At 38.2% G+C, this 17,824-nt stretch overlaps 1 protein-coding gene across 1 annotated transcript; it reads left to right on the top strand.

The window, feature by feature from the left end:
- The first annotated feature begins 420 nt into the window (after window positions 1-420).
- On the top strand, window positions 421-4,830 carry LOC133335645 (E3 ubiquitin-protein ligase goliath). Its single transcript, XM_061543954.1, has 7 exons — window positions 421-973; window positions 1,065-1,197; window positions 1,978-2,095; window positions 2,163-2,314; window positions 2,383-2,479; window positions 4,031-4,372; window positions 4,444-4,830. The coding sequence occupies exons 1-7, from the start codon at window positions 421-423 to the stop codon at window positions 4,828-4,830; spliced, it is 1,782 nt and encodes a 593-aa protein (XP_061399938.1).
- Window positions 4,831-17,824: the final 12,994 nt, after the last annotated feature.

Below are 17,824 nucleotides of genomic sequence, written 5' to 3' on the forward strand. Positions count from 1 at the left end.
TACAAATTCAATAGATTAGGCGTCGGGCGATGACTAGCTCACTTCTTACATTATACAAATACGATACGCTTATTGATAAGAAGCCGAAAGAGAGTTGATTCGCAGCGAATTAAAATGTGTTTATTACTTTCAGTTTTTTTTTTAGAATACTGGCGACATTGACAGCGAAAAGTTGACGCGGACACTGGGAAAGCCTTGTGTGGCCGGGAATGAGCGAGTGAATCGCCCGCAGATCAAGGAACCTCATGACAAGACTAACGATCACCGACATACCCAGAAGAAAGTAACAGATGATTCAAACGCTTATCATTGCCTAGGAAACAGCAACAAGTCGTTGCTTATACACCACTCTGAAGCAATCAAATTTTTGAGAGCAGTCTAGAACAATCATTAAGAACATCGAAAAGCATTTTACCAGACATGGATACACGGGAAGTGCTGCTTTTACTGGTATGTCTGTCCTTGCAGGGCGATATGCGGTCATCCTACACAGCACTAAGAACCCAACTGGTGTCGGCCATGTCGATAGCGAACCAAGATTTGGAACGTTATTTCCGATCTGTGAACAGCACCCAAACAATGGCTGCCGAAGAGCGCATAGCGGTAGACATTTACACCTACGCCTTCCTCAACTATAGCTACGTAGAAAATCAAGAGGTACAATACATCAATTTCAATGAGGAGAAGGCTCGCTACGGGGAGGGCAAGATTTTCAATGTACAAGGCAAGTTGGTGCACATAAGCGATGCCGAGGACGTTAAAGACGACACGGCGTGTTCCAGCAATATTCTGGGCACTAATGGCCAGCCAACGCCGGCCGAGGGCATTTCGTGGATTGCTTTAGTCCGCCGAGGTCGCTGCACCTTCGAAGAGAAAGTCAAAAATGTCTACAACAAGAAAGCATTGGGGATCATAATTTACAATGACAAGACTGTGATGAACTTGGAGAAAATGCAAATCAAGGACAAGTCCCGTGAGTATATTGCCGTGTAGTATCGGTGCGCGCGGTATTTTTCGAACTGCGCATTTCACAATGACCAATGTCTCAATTGCTGATATTTCAGGTAATATAACTGCTGTGATAACCTATCAAGACATTGGCCAAAATATGGCCATGAGACTGGATGAGGGCGTAGACGTGACCGCGCATATTATTGAGGGCAGGAGTGGAATGAGACCCATAAACAGTCTGAACAGGTGAGTGGTCAATATTCGTCGAGTTCTCGTGAAAGCATGCTTATGTCTTACCGAAGGCTGTGCGTACATACAGATTCGTCTTGACATTGTATTTACAAAAAAGCACAACAACCCATATTGGTTGAATGTACTATTTGGGATGATAGCAATTCAAAACACAAAGATAACGCGTCACAGGACATTGAACTCGCAATGAAAGTCGAATACGACGACCATCACCAACAGACCTGACAGATGTTGCAGTTCTGTGCCGCTGTTGTCATCACTTGCTAAGAATATAGTACAGTGATGTGCAGAAATATATGTTCATGTGCACACTGCTGAAGTCGACGAATCGCAACGTTTATTTGCAAACAGAAACTGTCGACAATGGCGATAAGTGGACAGAGGCGGAAAATAAAACACAATATTTCCTACAAAATACCAATGCTTTACCCGTTTCGCATTAAGGATTGCACAGTCCTTCAATTCTTAACTTGTGTTGCCTTTTTCTGCTAGGTATGTAAAAGTTCTTTCTCTGAACAATGTGACCGCCTGAAGAGCCATTTATTATTTAAACTACCACATATTCACCTATTAAGAATGCATGAGGCAAAATATGAAGGTTGGCAAACATCTTCAGTTATTGGTAGCAAAAAATTGAAAATCGGTAACTGCAAAAATACAGACTTCACTACATGAGTTCTAAATGCTAATATTGGCTGTGCTGCTGTTATCACGTCCATTTTTCCAATTATTGTTTACAATTATTGTGGTTTTAACAATTATTTCAATTTTTAGAACATCTGTCCTGTTTGTGGCGATCTCCTTTATTATTCTAATGGTAATTTCGCTGGTCTGGCTAATATTTTATTATATACAAAAATTCAGATACATGCAGTCAAAAGATCAACAGTCCGTAAGTGTTTTTTTGTGCAATAAGTATTCTAAAAGTGAAATGTCGACTGATTGTTCTTGTTCTGCAGCGCCACCTTTGCTCCGTCACCAAGAAGGCCATTATGAAAATACCCACAAAGACTGGCAAAAGTACAGATGAAAAGGATGCCGAGTCTGACTGCTGCGCCATATGCATTGAGGCATACAAACCATCGGATCTCATACGAGTATTGCCATGCAAGTATGATGCTAAATGTCGTTCAATCTTTCAAACATCGTCCTAATTTTGTTCCCGCTTTTGTTTTCCAGGCATGAATTCCATAAAAACTGCATTGACCCGTGGCTAATAGAACACCGCACTTGTCCCATGTGCAAACTGGATGTACTTAAATTCTATGGCTATGTGGTGGGTGATGAAATTCATACTACGCCCTCGACACAACACATGCCAGCTAACAATGCCGCTCCCCTAGACGACACCGAAGTGCCGGTTGTAGTTGTAGGCATAGTACCCCGCCAAACTAGCAACAGCCTACCGCAGCCATCCGCACAGCATCATTCAACGCACCAACATCACGCTCCATCCCCATCAGAATCACCCTCGCTGGCGTCGTCGCTATCACCCGCGACAACATTCCCACCTCCCACTCTACCACCATCAGTAGATTTAGTGCCCACTAGATTTAGCGTCACGCAAGCCAGTGTAGAGACCCAGACAACGGCATCGTTAGAACCACACAGCAGTCAGGAGTACGATCCATCCTACTACCACCGACAAGGTACGAATGCCAGGATACCAGAAGCCGATGAAGTCGACCACAGATCGCACATTCAAGTGAGCACAGCTAGTCACCAAGTGACCGATGTCTAACTGGCCCGACTGTGAAACAGCACAGCGTTGAAACAAGGGTCTCGGAGCCCATGTCAGTGCCGGAAACCATACGTGTTTTTCAATTACATTTGTAGTTGCCTCATTTCATTGCAATACGTTTTTGTAAATAGCCGTTCTTAATTTAATTGCTTATCTTTCTTTTTGTAGTTTAAGTGCTTAAACTGATCCCAAAAATGAATACTTAAGAGTTCTAAGACTTGACATGAAACGTTACTCATAAGTTTTATAGTTTTACGTAATTTTTAGATAATCTAACCCAAGACCAACATCCCTCTCCCGCCCACCTAAGGAAATTAGTTTTGTTCGAGTTAGGGACACTTATGACATTGTGTAGACTTTGTGCAAATGCAAGCAGTGACTAATGCTAGTCAAATTAAAAACCGACCCCGATATCTAACAGAAAACATTTTCTATAAAAAAAAACACTCACACATATGAAAACAATACCCTGTATATATACTCTAAACTAACATAATATTAGGATAATTCGAACATTGGTTAACAACTTTTCTATAACGCATAGTATTACAAACAAACAGACAAGCAAGAATTATAACGAGAGCATTAATGCTAAGGGAAAAGCTCCAAATTAAATGTCGAAATTAAATGTTTTAAAAACGAAAATTGAACACAGAAATGACTTTTATTTTTATTTTGTTTGAGTCGCCCACAGAAGCAATCGGTAGCAGGGGAAGTGTGTGGCTACAATTGTTGTTACATTGGTAACTTTGGACAAAACTGTGCTCAGTAATACTTCAATAGCAACAAATTTTCACTGTGTATATCGTTCCAACATAACACCTTGACGGGTTAGTGGCTCAGGACAATTTCTTACTAAATATATACATCTTTTATTTTCAAATTCGCCCCGTCAATTGCGAACGTGAAGATCATGAACCAAGACGTAGTTATACCCAACCGAGTATTTACAAATCACCTTTTTATGCATTTAGTTGATCCTTGCTTCTGTAAGCTGTATACACCAACGGTGATGTAGTTGAGAATTTGCCCTGTACATCTGATTATAGATGGGAGTATAATAACATCATTTGCGCATTTCTCTAGTTCTTGGGCAGCGAAGAAAGCATTCTGGAATACGAACCGGATCCAGTCGTGAATAGCAACTCTAACCCTAACGCTCCTAGCCAAAGACAAAGCGGTGCCTTGGCAGATTTAATTCGCAGTCGCGATTTTGTTATAGATTTCCCCAGGATATTCGTTTTAGAGGCTGGCAGCAGCTCAGGACGAAGGGATTCTCTATTAAATCCAGATCTGCCGGAAAGATCACAGTCTTCAATAGGGTTTCCTCAAGCCAAAGATTGGATGTATTCCATGGCCAACAAGCTGGAAGAGCAGCATGGTTTGAGGAAGACCCGTAAGTCTAGCCAAAGAACAGAAATGCAAGAGGTGAATATTAAATGCATTTCATTCCATCGAAGAATGCACCTCTATAACTACATTCCCTCCATTCATTTCAGAATCTGTTAATGGTGCGCTACGACTCCGTCAGAACACGAAGATCTCGCTCAGCCGAAGGCCGTTATTTCCTGCGACCGCAGGAAAGTGACAAAGTTACTGATACGGAAGGAGCCTGTGGCGGCAGTGACACACCTTCCCAGAATATTAGTCGTCGCAATAGTACCACTTCCACTATATTGGTCCAACCCACGCCAACATTGAAATCCGACATGTTAAACAACCGCATCAAGTCGAAGACAACTAGACGTGGAAGTGCCAAAGCAACCGACAACACAAAATCAGAGATACCACTCCACGAAAACGGTTGCGATCCGGAAGTGATGGTCCGCGCTAATATCAGAATCCAAATAAACGATGACGAGAGGACCAATGTGGACTTGCCGTGAAAAGCAAATTATATTGTTAAAAAAATTCCCTAATCAAATACTTCAAAATAGTTACAATTAAAAATACCTACAAATGTATATGCAGCAGTAGTGCCAATTTGAAAATAGATACATATGTTTGCGGCTCTATAATACACACTCCTACATATATTGGTCTTTTTGGCATGTTTCACATTTACTTGTTTAGGAGAAGGGCTGCTATTTGGGGTCGCATCACCAAAATTCGCAAAGAATTGTGAACAACCTGAAAATATGAAAAAAAAAACTTCAGTAGTGTTGGTAGTGTCCCAGGTTGTTGTGTTATAAGAACAGTGGCGAAAGTATGACACTTGTAACACATAGAAAGACAATTTGCAGCCAATGTAAACCTGGGGTCACCCTTGATGGCTTATGCAGATTATTTTATTTTTTAAGCAGCTAGTAATAATATTCTCAAATCTCGCAATTCTTGCCAGAAACCATGTACAAAACCATTCACAATTGTGTTTGGTTTGTGTCTTTACTAGAATGAATTCAGTGATGCGCTATTCAAAATAGTTGACATATCGCCTAAAAATATGCTTCGATATGATGTAAGCGACGTGAAAATATTACAATGCACAAAGTATGAATCAAATCGATTACTCAATTCGCTTCATATGGTATTTTCAAGTTTTCAAAATGTGGACTATTGACGTCTGTTTTGTAAAATATTACCATGCAATTTTAAATATAATTTGTGACTCCCTTCAAAAGTTATCGTGCAGTCTAGCCAAACAGACGGACGGACATTTCTAAATATAGTCTATATTGTCGAAAACGACTATTCTTCTAAATATTGTTTCTAAATATATGGTTTTGGATCTAACTATTTTGGAGGTTATTGGTTTTATGGCTTGTTAACTATATGCCATTATATTTATTGTATCCTGACCAGAGTTTAAACTGACCCGATCTAGTCACTTCTTTACAGCTTGAACCACCGCCTGTCGGATGGTATTGTGACCTGGAAGGCGAAGTAAAATTCCTGTTTTCGGTTCTCATAGTTCCACATGTTGTGACTACACTTAGTTCAGGTATTCGGTCCGACTCAAACCTACAAATTATCGATTTTCTATGGGCATTATTGCCCATTTTTAACACAGCTGATCTCAAAAATAGTGAGCTACGTCATCCATGGTTCCTAAGGGGCAGCATTGAAATAGGTATAGATTGATGTATTTGGTTTGTGTGCACACAGGAATCGATGCGCGTTAAAGACAACGTGTAACGTTAATGCAACGTGTAAAAATCTTAGCCGTCAAATGAAATTTCACAAAATATACATGGATTGGAATATAACCTTCAGTATTTCCTGGAAACCGCATGCGCATCAAATGGTTTTGAGGATTACGCGACTTAGACGCAATTTAAAATGTATATTTCATAATGTAGTTTTATTTTAAGATTTATTCCTATTTGTAGGGTCTTGCTATAATCCATTTTTTCAAATATGTAAATTTTTCGGCGAAATTCAGCTAAAACAGTTATTCTTCAATTTATGCTAAATTTCGCCGAAAAATTTTATATGAGTGTTTTCATAACTTTTTTCCAAATTCATATTTCACGAAGGAACCCATATATCAACGCCATTGGGCAATTTAATAAACACCGTAATTTTAAGATTTTGTATGTCCAAAATTGAAACTTACTTAACTTTTGCGCACATCAACCAAAAATTTGATCGCGAACGGATTCGGATTCAGGACATTTTTCCCTATATATACTAAAAAATCATTGATGTAGTACGAAAATAAACAAGTGAAAAAGCGTTGGGAGGTACCAAAGTGTTTACATTAGCCATAAGGCTGAGGGTATAATTGTATTATGCTTTACATAATCGGTTTGTAGAAATGTCGATATAGGTCCACTTTTTGGTATTTTCCCTACATTTTCATTTCAAGTACCTATCAGTATATATATGGTGGAGGGTATCCATATCGGCTTTGGATACCTTTGGATACCAAAGTGTTTACATTAGCCATAAGGCTGAGGGTATAATTGTATTATGCTTTAACTTTGGAACTATGGATACCCTCCACCATATATATATATACTGATAGGTACTTGAAATGAAAATGTAGGGAAAATACCAAAAAGTGGACCTATACCGACATTTCTACAAACCGATTATGTAAAGCATAATACAATTATACTCTCAGCCTTATGGCTAATGTAAACACTTTGGCACCTCCCACACAGGGTCTAAATGCGGGTTATAGTTCATATATAGTTCATTATCGAACCTTACGTTCTAGTTTTTTTTTTATCTCGATATCCTCCGCAGGTGAAAAGATTACAACAGAGTCTTAGAACCAAACCCAAAACACGAAACAAATTAGATAACTATTTTAATATAAAAAATGGAGTTATATGGGACTACCCAAAAAGGGAGCGAATATTAATACTTTTTGGTGGGGAGATTTGTTACCATATACAACTATAAAATATCAAATTGCTGGAAATTCGATTGAAAAATGCGCTCATGAACCCCAAAATACCGAAAATTGGGGGTACCCTTATATGGGAGCTATCCGGGAAAATTGACATATATTTATATTTTTTGTGGAGAGATTTGGTACCTATTAAGAACTCAAAATACTAAATTACAGCCAATTCGGTGGAAAAATACGATCATAACCCCCAAAATACTGAAAATTAGGAGGTACCGTTATATGGGGGCTACCAGAAAAAGTGGACCTATATTTATAATTTTTTGTGGAGACATTTAGTACCCAATAAGAACCCAATATATATATATATATATATACTTTATAGGGTCGGAAATGAATATTTCGATGAGTTACAAACGGAATGACAAAATTAATATACCCTCCATACTATGGTGGTGCATTTATTGTTTCTGCATCTACCAAATTAGAAATACGATATAAAAATATAATTAAAACAAAAAACATGTGTTAGTTTTATGTATACGGCATTTTTATATTTCGATAAATTGTGATGTTTTTTCTATATATTTTTTTTTATTGAAGAGCTGTCTTTGAAATTTGTTGATCCTTTCCTTGCTGTCACGGTCATACAAAATTGAAAAACGATAGTTTTGCGGATGCGGATATTTCGACGAAATGTAGTCGATATTGGTACGGTCATACAAAATTGAAAAACATCGATCAAATTATATAGATAATAGGGACCAATTGAAGACTGCGCGGTTCTATTGATAATTATTCCTCAAATACTATAGGTTCAATGGAATCATTAATCATTAATCATACTACTGAAAATGTTAGATCAAAGCAATGACAAAATGTAAAAATGTTGGATTAATGTCAACTTAGAAGATGTCTGTCTTTTGAATCTGGTTTCAAAGTTTTTGACGGCACATGTCATGTGAGAGGGAAAACATTCTCCTTAATTCTTTATTTTCATTCAAAATAAGCGTGACATTTCATTGACACATTTCCGAGGTGTATTTGTGTTCGCTATGTTGATCAATGACAACGACTTACAACGAGACGGAGACTTTAGTTCCCTGCTATATTCTGGTTCAAACTAGACTAGGATCATACCAACAAATGCTTCTGCAGATGTCTATGTGTGTGTGTGTGTGAATGCGTGTTAAATATGTCAAACATTGAAAATGACACTGATTATATTTAAACTCCGTAACGAAATCAAATTGGGAAGAGTAACAACCAATAAAAGAGATAGATGAGCAATTGTGTGTTATGTATTTACAAAGAGAAACGCACCGTGCCGCCCAACACCGCAACAAATTCGGGAACACAGATAAGAATGAAGAGCGAAAAACAGAGGCCAAGATTTGTTTTGCAACAGTAAATGCTGCCACTGATGCTGCACCCAAACGGCAGCAGCCAACAGCTGGACATAGCGATGCTAATCTCTTGTAAATGGTTGCACAATGACTGAATGATCACCGCACAGGAACAATTGACAGATCATGTGCCAAAGCCAGGGAGTAGACTATGTATTCGGCAAGCATATGCTGCCGAATGTGATGATCACTTTTATCACAAATGTACTAAGCGTTGCCGAAGATCCCGGCTCATACGCTCGTAACTAATTGCTGAAACAATAAAAAGGAACTCTCATCTCATTAACAGGACTAAAAGTGTGAAGTTTAAATCTATCCACGACAGACTACGAACAACAACGCCAACACTCTCCTCCACACATGGCATCGATGTACGTCTGCCACAGAAAAGGAAATCCTCCACAATGGTCCTCTGATCTGTTAAGTGTGTTGTTGAATGTGGGTGAATCCATAAAATGGACTTAATAAAATAATTGTTGCAATGCAACATATGCGTGCATGCGTTGTTATTTATTCTGGTGTTAGTGGTACATAGTCTCTCTTTCGCTCTAAGAATTTCTTCTATCCAATTCGTTTGTCACGACATCCGAATATAGAACAGCAATCCGACTGCAATAAAAATATGGCGATTCGTTAAGGCGTTTGTAAGTGCGTTTCCACTTAACAAAGCCCGATCCGCAGACACTTTTCCACAAAAGCTACAGAACCAAATAGACACTCCATTGACCTTTATTGAGTCGTATCCATGTTTTAATGTGCCGAAACCACTTTTTGTTTCGGTGTGTTGAGTTTCAAATCCCGTAACTTAGGAACTCGACGACAGATATTATTTCTCGTAACATAAGAAGTGCATTTAATTTTATGCTTCCATCTAAATGGACCACTTCCGTATTTTCCAATTTTGTATAAGAACACGTAATAAACCACAAGAGTGCTTCAGAATCGGGAGTTTCTGTTAAAAAAGTTTGCAATTTTTATAACGAATGAAGATTATTTTGTTCTACAGGTATTTTGTTCGGTTCATAAGTTGTGGAGAAATTTGATTAAAAAGGGTACGAAAAAGGATTTGCACGGGAAGATATATACATTTTACGATCACTTACTCGACCTTCGAAGGCAAAACATTTGGAGTAAATAAAACACATTATGCCTGATGAGCCGCTTAACCAACGGCGAAACGCGTCGCATAATGGTGGGTACGTAGGTTATGCTCCTGGCTTTCCTTTTCATTGCAAAACCTAGATCATCAAGCTCAACACGAAAGAGTATAAATAATCACTTAAATAAAACACAGTTATTTTTTACAATTCACCATAAATCAATGTCCAGCTGGCTTGCAGCGCAGGCAGTTTACTACAATGATGCCAAACATATTCCTGCTGTTTAGGACATTTTAGAGAACTGGTCTATATTTCACAAGGTCTAGCAATTTGGTAATTTCCAAGAACTTTTGGATTTGAAAATACAAATATTTAAGGACAATTTTGAAATAAGTTGAGTACGTTTTGGAGAAACATCATGGCGCCAACGGTATTCCAGAGACTATATGGAATTATTATAAGGAACGATCTAAACTGATATATAAGTTATTTAAGGTACTACTCTAATCTGAGGCCCCATGCAATTATTTTAAGGAACGATTTAAACTGATATATAAGGAATTTAAGGTACTAATCTAATCTGAGCCCCCATTTAATTGCTATACTAACAATCACACTTTTTATTCCAGTTTGGAAAAACGTGAAAACGAATCGGCCAGTCCATGGGTTTCCATAATCTGTAAGTTATATCTGTATATACTATTGAAAAAATTGTAATTGACTTAAGCAATTGTAGGTACAGAACCCACACATGATGCTTGTCCCTCAGCATTTCATATTTATGGCTGGAAGGCGAAATCGCGAGTATACCTAAATGTTACAGATAATAATATAAATAATTTAAAGAAAATTATAAATATCCCGACAAAACTTGATAACATTAATATATTATAAAAAAGGTAATTTGTTTCTGCGTTCGCTTTAAAATTAGAATTAATATATATATATATATCGATAACATATATATGCCATATTATTTTTTATTACGTTATTACAAAGTACTTTGTTGAATAGATTGTAAAAGGTGGATAACAAATATAAGTTTTTATAGAGCTACACATTTAGTTTAAAGCCGTTAAAATACTGAAAATTTGGAGGTATTTTTGTGGGAGAGCTCTAATAATAAGGGTAAAAATCGGCAATTGGTGTTTAAAAGGTTTTGTATTTACAAGAAATTTAATTTGAAATAATAATAATAATTTGATAAACAAGATTGTCAATATGAAAAATATTTTATCGATTAACAAAATAAAATTCAACAAAATTTTTAGTATATATGAGAATTGCTTTATCAAAATATTTTATATATAAATATGAACATTATTTTTATCGGCGAAAAATTCAAATTTTAATTGGATTTTTGAATTTTTTTATCAAATGGTTACAATTTTTTTTCTGTGTATATATATTGTTGAAAATCACAACAAAAATGTGTAACGTTTTAACACTTTCTGTGTAAAATTTTACAACAAGAAAGGTGTTGAAAATTACTACTTTTTGTGCGGCCTCTTGTCTACCATTATTATTGTCATTTACAACAAAAATAATTTAGAGTGCAGGAAAATCAATTTCTGACTTCCACACAAAAAAAATATATATAAATGAATATAAACTACAGACAACCCAAACGGGATAAATTAGGAAAGTCATAAATGCAAATAATTTCTAAATGCTAAAAACTACGTACTCACTTCGAATGAGTTCTATGTGATTTTCGCAATTTGTATTAGAGAGGTTTCATTTAATTTGAAAACTAGAAAAGACTGTGGTCAAATTTAAGGCAATGAATAGAAATGGAATGGCACTACATTACTGATGTTTACATGTTGAAATCGACGAGACAACATATAGATGTATGCGGCCGACACTTTCCAATTGCAGATATCCTGTTGTGGTTGGTACTACAACAACAACACAAGAAGAAAAACAATAAAGTGAATATAAACAACATTTCTTTTATTGAGATTAATATGCCTCAAACAACAGCAAAGATTAACGCCCGTAACGAAATTCGATTTCAACTGGAACCGCCTTCAAATCCACAAAAACACAACTTAGTTCGCTAACGCACACACAAACAGAGAACAGATCAACAAGAGCTTAAAGCGAACCTACTTAGGGAGACGACGGTGCACAAAGGAGAATCCCATGCGCTTTTCCATCACCACAGTCATCCATCCAATATCAGCGTTGGTATGACGATCAAAGTCATTGTACGGCATGCGAGTATTAAGTAGTAGCGAAGTTCTTCCCTTCGTGTCATGAAATCACTTCTAAGGCACCGTCGGAGGCCTGCCTCAGTGCTGATTTCAGCTAATCCAACAACAACCAGAGGAAAGTTGGGGACGCGGTCGGCCTGTTGAGTGTACAAAGCTTCAGGCAGAAAGTTGTCAAAAGCCTTAAACGGCCGACTTTGCAGTGGAATGCGAATACGATATTTGCAAGGCGCGACCGCGGCGCAAGAACACAACATACATCTTTGTGAATAAAACTTCGCATATGATTAAATGGCTGTACCAGACATTTTATCGCATTGGAGACCGGTCGAGCTCACTTACATATAATCTAGGCTATCAGTTAGACACTTTTTAGGCAAATTAATATCGATAAGCAAATGACACTACCAAATCCACGACAGAGGGGTCTACGATCCGAAACGACCCGAGTCTTACTCGGCCAAGCAATAGGGCTGCTACAACAACAACCAATTCCCATTTTCCGTTCCATGGAAACCGTTTGCTTTACAAGACAGCCAAAAATTCACTGTCAGACAGGATAGGCCAATATGGCCCCTTCTCAGCTCTTGCCATGGTTCAGCAGCAGCAGCAATGATCGCGCAAGCACCGTAAATAGAGTAATAGACGGCCGGTTGATGTTTGCCGCTTTGATTTTTATAAACTTTACGTTAAAAAATTATTACAAAAACAACAAGATTAGCTTCAGGTGAGTTGATAGCATTCCACAAATACAAAAAAAAAATAATAATGACAGCAACATTGCCGAAAGTGTTGGTGCGACGGTTGGTCTCAAAGTAATTGCAAGCACCACAGGAGGGGGCAAACATCAGATCCCAGCGATGGCAAAAATAACAACAACAACGTCCAAGTCTTCCAACGATGCTTGAGCACACTTCAAACCACTCATCTGCCATCAGTGCTGTTGCCTGTATGCCATTGCTTATGGGTTCAGTTGCTTTCGAAAACCGCGTTGTTCTCCTGTACGCATACTCAACATACGACGACAGCGACTTATTGACTGCGGTAATGTTTATAAACTTAAAGGCTGTAATCACATTAGTATCAGATCCTTTAGTTATCACCTGCGATGCCGACTTATGAAATATTCCACAAATCATTTGATGCTTGGCCCTAACCATAAGCAGATGCCCTACAACATCAAGTTGGCCACATTACTACAGTCACCACAATGAAGATTGGCATCATCAATCCTAGACTAGTTTCAAGAAGAAAATAAAATCAAAATCGGCAAATGCTGCATTCCATTGAGAAGAATGCTCACACGCTCATTGAATTCGGGAACACTATTTTACGAATCATAAGGAAATGATTGGAGATTTTTTGAAAATTCTACTAACTTTTATAGAGTCAGGTTCTCTACTTAAACATTGTAGACACTCATTAGCAACAGCTTATCGTTCAGTCCCATCTCAGTTCGTAAGGAGTCTGAAAGGTGACCACGACCGCAATTCAAACAGACAATCAACCTACAATTCAGAATTAACTTTATGTATCCAGATGTAGGTGCTATGAGGTAGCGCTTTGGTATGACGATGAAGTATCCCACGATCAAACGAGCACGTACGTACTGCTGCAAATTTCGGCATATTCGTTTCCTCCGCCGAACTAGTAACGTTGTGTGCCCGTGATGTGATGATCTTTGTTTTATGTTTTATTTGGGAGGGGTGGTGGTCCCCGTGGTCTCAATCATTTGGAAAAATGCGATATTGATTTGGGTACAAAGGGACGGACGGTGCTCACATAACCGAGGAACACCAAGATTGCGTATTTTGGAAACGTGTTGATGTCTATTAAGGCGTATAAATATGATTTTTTATGAACAAATTACCGTCTGCACAGCAAATGTTGCTTGCGCGAGCCAATTGAATAAAACTCAACATGTCCGCTGAACAGCAAATTGATTACGTATGTGCCGCGTCTCTTGGATGCGGCACGCAAGTGATGCGATATAATGAAATTGAGAGGTTTTGTAGTGCAGGTGAAGGAGTGATTCGCATTGATTACACTGGTCGACAAACAATTACCTTTGTTGTCATATTTTCAAGGTGACTGTGATATAAAAGTTGCAGCAACATCGGTTGAAAATTCTATCATTTATGCTCACATACGTCAAATAAGGTCGCTGTGGTGTATGGAGCAGGGCGTATGTCCCTGGCATACCATAACATTTGTATACTCTCATTCGAGTCTTGAAACTATCTGAACTACTGGGCTTGCCTCTAAATGTCCTTGCGAAATGCTGTCGTATGGTGTAATTTGAAAGGCAGATAGTTTCAATGCAAATACAAATTGATCTACTCAAGAGTTCATACAACCTGCATAAGATGTGACGATTGAGCGATCGTAACCATCAATGGAGAAGCCGATCGTTTATGTGTGTGTGTGTAAGTAAGTAATTGATATTTCTACTTTTCAACTAGACCAATTTGACACAGTGGCTTAAATCAGCTGGACACATGTAAGCCGAGCTACTCCCACAGATGCGAATCAACAGTGGTACTTCCTGGTGGCAACATGTCCGATTAGCTTGCGAATCTAGTTAACATCGGCTGGGTGTATACTTCAAGTTACGTGAACTCTGATCTGAAACCATAGTCACTCTTCGAGCCAAGTTAAGCCGATAATCCAATAACTCCGATAAATGTTAGTAAACTCAAGCACGGCTAAGCTTGTTAAGATCTTAACTATGTAAGTCGATAACAACACTCACACTTGTGAGTCTATGCGTTTGTGTGTGTGTGTGTGTGTGTGTGTACGAACTAATAATTGTGTCAGTGATAATAACCAATCACTGCAGCAAAAAAACGGATTTGTCCTGTTTCGGTTTTTTAATCCTTGGCACAACATGACTTTTGGCAACATTTGCGTGTACCCATGTTGTTGGCATTGTCACTGAGGCGAGGCTTCTCTTGTCCGATATAACATTGTAGGCGTTTACTGGTCTTACCAGCGGATTTTGCTTGTAATCCAAATTAAATCGGATCAAAATCAAAAACGTCGCATGACAGCGGCACACACTGCCGACAACAGGAGTGAAGAATGCCATCCAGATCAACCCAAAGGCGATCAGTGTCAAGTTGCATGATAGTTGATGAGTTTATTCGTCGCTGACGTCAGTCATTCCAGTAAGAGACACAAACGGCAGCCATGCCAATGTGCTGCGCCCAATGTGCGGTAGAACAAATCAACAACAACAATTTGCAATAGATTTTCCCTGCACTCTCCTGATCGCATTTAAACGTTGTTACTTTTGTCGCCTTCTTTCGCTCGCACCAAAGCAGGAAAATAACAGAGTGAAGCAAAAATGACCTGTATGGGGAGTTAACACGTTGTAGCCTTAGGACGAATGTGTAACAAGTGTTTCCTGTTTGTCTGGCATGCTTGTGTTCATATGCACCATGCATCCGACGCACTAATCCACTTGCAACAAGTGGATCGAAGTGTAAGCCGTGCGTGTGCCGGCCTAAAAAATGGCGAAACGAAGACTAGAGCAAAGGATCCGCCAGCAAATATATTGTAAATTCGTAATTCTTTAACGCCTACTTCTTCTTAAGCAATCCTAGCCTAATCCTTGCCCTGCATTGCGGTGTGTGACTTTATTAATCTCAAAGGTCGCAATCTTGAGCTGGAGGCGTTTTTATCGGATCAATATTTTCTATGAGAATTCGATTTTTTTCCTGGTATATCTTTGAGCTGACGAGATTAGGTCAGATTTGGATTTGTTTTAACTTTCTGAATCGCAGTTTGCCAACATCGTATCATTGCGTTTTGTTCGAGGTGTCCGTAAGCCGATTTTCGCCGGTCTCAACAGAAATACTTCATTTCATTGTTCGATTCACTTTTATAGAAGTTGTTTGGTGACTTTTCCCAGACTAAGTCGTTTGTGAAAAAATATTTTGATGGATTAGGTTTTAGGACGATATCTTGGTTACACTTTCCGAATGACATCGGGCGACACAACGGCCGCATTTTATGAATGGTTTCTAAATTTCATTCATTCATGGATATTGCTTTTGCCTCGTAATATGTGGGGTACGGTTCAAATACGTACTGTACTACTTTGTGGTCAAATAATGCCCACCATCTAAGCCGACCGGGCTGCCGATCCAATCACAATGTTGATATACATTAGACTAGAGGTATCAGCACCAATGCCACTAATCAACAAAGTCGCAATCGAAAGCACTGTTGGCCAAGTTAACTTGTTGCACATTGATGTATCACAACGTAATATTTGGGACTGAATTAAGAAAACCTAAAAATTCGTCACACGGGCCATCCCCGGTCCGAACACAATATAAGATGTAAACAAATGTAGACCAGGATTACTCACATTTAGTTGGGTGGCACTCATAATCCATATATATACGTTTGCGTGCATCTGAAATGTAAAAAGAGGAAATTATATTATTTTTTAAACTTTAATAATTTTTGTTAGCTACATATTGTAATCGGCCTAGTTTGCTAACTTCCGGTGGAAACCCAATAAACAATTCTTTTGGAGTATATTTTTAAACAAAAAACTAAAGTAATTGTCACTTTCAATAAGCCATCAATAAACAATTTGAAATGGTTGTCTTTTTTGTTGCTTTCGCATAAAAATCTCGGTAGAAATGGCGTTCCCACCAACCACCACCGCCATTATTTCATGTATTTCGATATCCCCATTGTCACCATAACCATAACCACCACCACCAACTTCGCACTACAAAATGCATTGACATTGCACTGAAAAGAGAACAAATTGCAAATAATCGTCAGGAATATATATGTACACATGTATATGTACTGTAAAGGTCCCTTCATCCAGACCCTGAGAGCCTTGTTCACGCAAATGCTGTGAATTCAAAAAGTCAAATGTTTCCACGACAACAGTTCCAATCGTCAAATTCCCTTTGTCGTTACATGCCAATGAAATGTAATACATACATACGCGTAGGTCTGTATTTGAGATGTCATACCGTGGGTGCCGAAACGCAGAACACGATTGTAGTAGCCGACCCACAAGAAGCCATTATCGAATTATCAATCTTCCACCGACTGCAAAACAAGAATTTATATGCATTGATGGTCACTTCATTAGCACACCGATTACCGCAAAATGATTTCATATTTGTTATTCATTACGAGATATTGCCAATCTCAGGAGCCCTTGTTTTTTAACGCGACATACGCATATGCAGTTCAAAAACATATTACATACATACCAAATGGTACTAATGGTTCACACATGGTGGGGGGAGATACAAAATGTTTAAAATTGAAAGAAAAAAAAAAACATTATTAGTCGGAAATGAAATTTTAGTACTCTGCCGTGACATTACTGTACTAGTGAACGTAAGTAAGTAAGTATTCATGACGATTAGAGTGCTGACTTATCCAGACTTCAGTTGGGTGTAAAATATCCAATTAACAAATCAATAATTCTGGGCTAATTAACAAGTTCTTGTAGACTATTCGCACATCTCCAACGCATATTGGGAGAATGTGACACGAAACTTCGCAACGCGCAAAGATTTCCTAATTAAAATGACAGCCTAAAATTAAAATTAAAAAATAAAAAAGCCAGAAAGGTCCATCTTAACTGGAGTATCTACAAATTGAGGAATGTACTGTTTTCCGACGAATCCAAGTCCAATGTAATGTATTTAGATAACATAAGGCGTATTCGTAGACAAAAAGAACAACCGTTAAATACTATTGCAAAGGCAAAACATAATGGTCTGGGGTTGTTTCTCGGAGCGAGGGATTAAATCAATTCATAAAACTGATAGAAATGTGGATCGTTTCATGTAGCGTGATATATTAAAATACGTAAT

This window comes from Musca vetustissima, unplaced genomic scaffold, assembly GCF_032173495.1.
Source record: "Musca vetustissima isolate MV318-11 ecotype Yass unplaced genomic scaffold, APGP_CSIRO_Mvet_v1 utg8222, whole genome shotgun sequence".
Lineage (NCBI taxonomy): Eukaryota > Metazoa > Arthropoda > Insecta > Diptera > Muscidae > Musca > Musca vetustissima.